A 1,235-nucleotide genomic window follows, 5' to 3' on the forward strand; every position below is an offset into this window, starting at 1 on the left:
TCGACATTGCCACCCCTTACATAAACTCGTGGGTCCCATACTTTCAAAGATAACGCTACGTGGCCGGATCTCGATCGCACTCAACTTAACATTGTCTATTCGCGTTGTCTCTAACCTTTTCCTCTGTTCCGCCCTGCGTTTCTTTCATTAAATCAAACCAAAGCACCAACGAATTCCTCATCCACGGCGGCGCGTGATGAAGTCAACCCTCCAGTACTGGCTCGTTGACCACCCAAGCATCCTCCACTTCACATGGACGGAGGGCCAAACCCCGGCCTCGACCCCGCCCTTCCTCACCCTCGCTCTCCTCTCCTACCTCTCACTTACTCTCCTCCTCACGCGCCTCCCTCTCCCCCCACTCAACATCAAACCGATCTCCGCCCTCCACAACCTCACCCTACTCCTCCTCTCCCTCACCATGGCCGTCGGTACCACCCTCTCCATCCTCTCCTCTCCATCCTCCACCCTCTGCTTCTCCCCCGCCGCCGCCCCAACCGGGCCGCTCTTCTTCTGGGCCTACGTCTTCTACCTCTCCAAGCTCCTCGAATTCCTCGACACCCTATTCATCATCCTCTCCGGCTCCCTCCGCCGCCTCTCCTTCCTCCACGTCTACCACCACGCCACCGTCCTCGTCATGTGCTACCTCTGGCTCCACACCCGCCAGTCCCTCTTCCCCGTCGCACTCGTCACCAACGCCTCCGTGCACGTGCTCATGTACGGCTACTACTTCCTCTGCGCCGTCGGGATCCGGCCCAGGTGGAAGCGCGCCGTCACCGATTGCCAGATAGTCCAGTTCGTTTTCAGCTTTGCGGTGTCGGGTCGGATGCTGTACCTGCATTTCTCCGGGTCCGGGTGCTCCGGAATATGGGGATGGTGCTTCAATGCCGTCTTCAATGCCTCGCTTCTGGCTCTTTTCCTCGACTTTCATGGCAAGAGCTATGCCGGCAGAACCAAGATGAATGCTAAGGATAAACGATCGTGATTCTTTTGCCTTTTTTTTCTTGTCTTTGTTGATTCTGAATATTGGGAATTTGATGAGCTTTCGTGTTTGTTATCATGGGATGGTGATACATATTAACTACATCTTTGGGGCATATTGATGCTTCATGCTTGCTTGTGGGATTTTGTTTCGCTCCCCAGACTAATAAGTCAGCTTCGTCTCTTTGTCATGTGTCGCAATGTGGCATTACTTGTAAGAATTTGCAAGGTTTTATTCAGATCCTGCATTGTTCTGC

General features: G+C 53.9%; 1 protein-coding gene across 1 annotated transcript; it reads left to right on the plus strand.

Annotated features, from left to right (window-relative positions):
- Positions 1-1,007, plus strand: LOC126793534 (elongation of fatty acids protein 3-like). The gene has a single exon (XM_050520088.1). The coding sequence runs from the start codon at positions 197-199 to the stop codon at positions 980-982; it is 786 nt and encodes a 261-aa protein (XP_050376045.1). The 5' UTR covers positions 1-196; the 3' UTR covers positions 983-1,007.
- Positions 1,008-1,235: the final 228 nt, after the last annotated feature.

The sequence above is a fragment of the Argentina anserina genome, chromosome 5 (genome assembly GCF_933775445.1).
Source record: "Argentina anserina chromosome 5, drPotAnse1.1, whole genome shotgun sequence".
Classification (NCBI taxonomy): Eukaryota; Viridiplantae; Streptophyta; class Magnoliopsida; order Rosales; family Rosaceae; genus Argentina; species Argentina anserina.

Coding starts and splice junctions, on each gene's coding strand:
- LOC126793534 (XM_050520088.1), top strand. CDS start 197: ATGAAGTCAACCCTCCAGTACTGGCTCGTTGACCACCCAAGCATCCTC.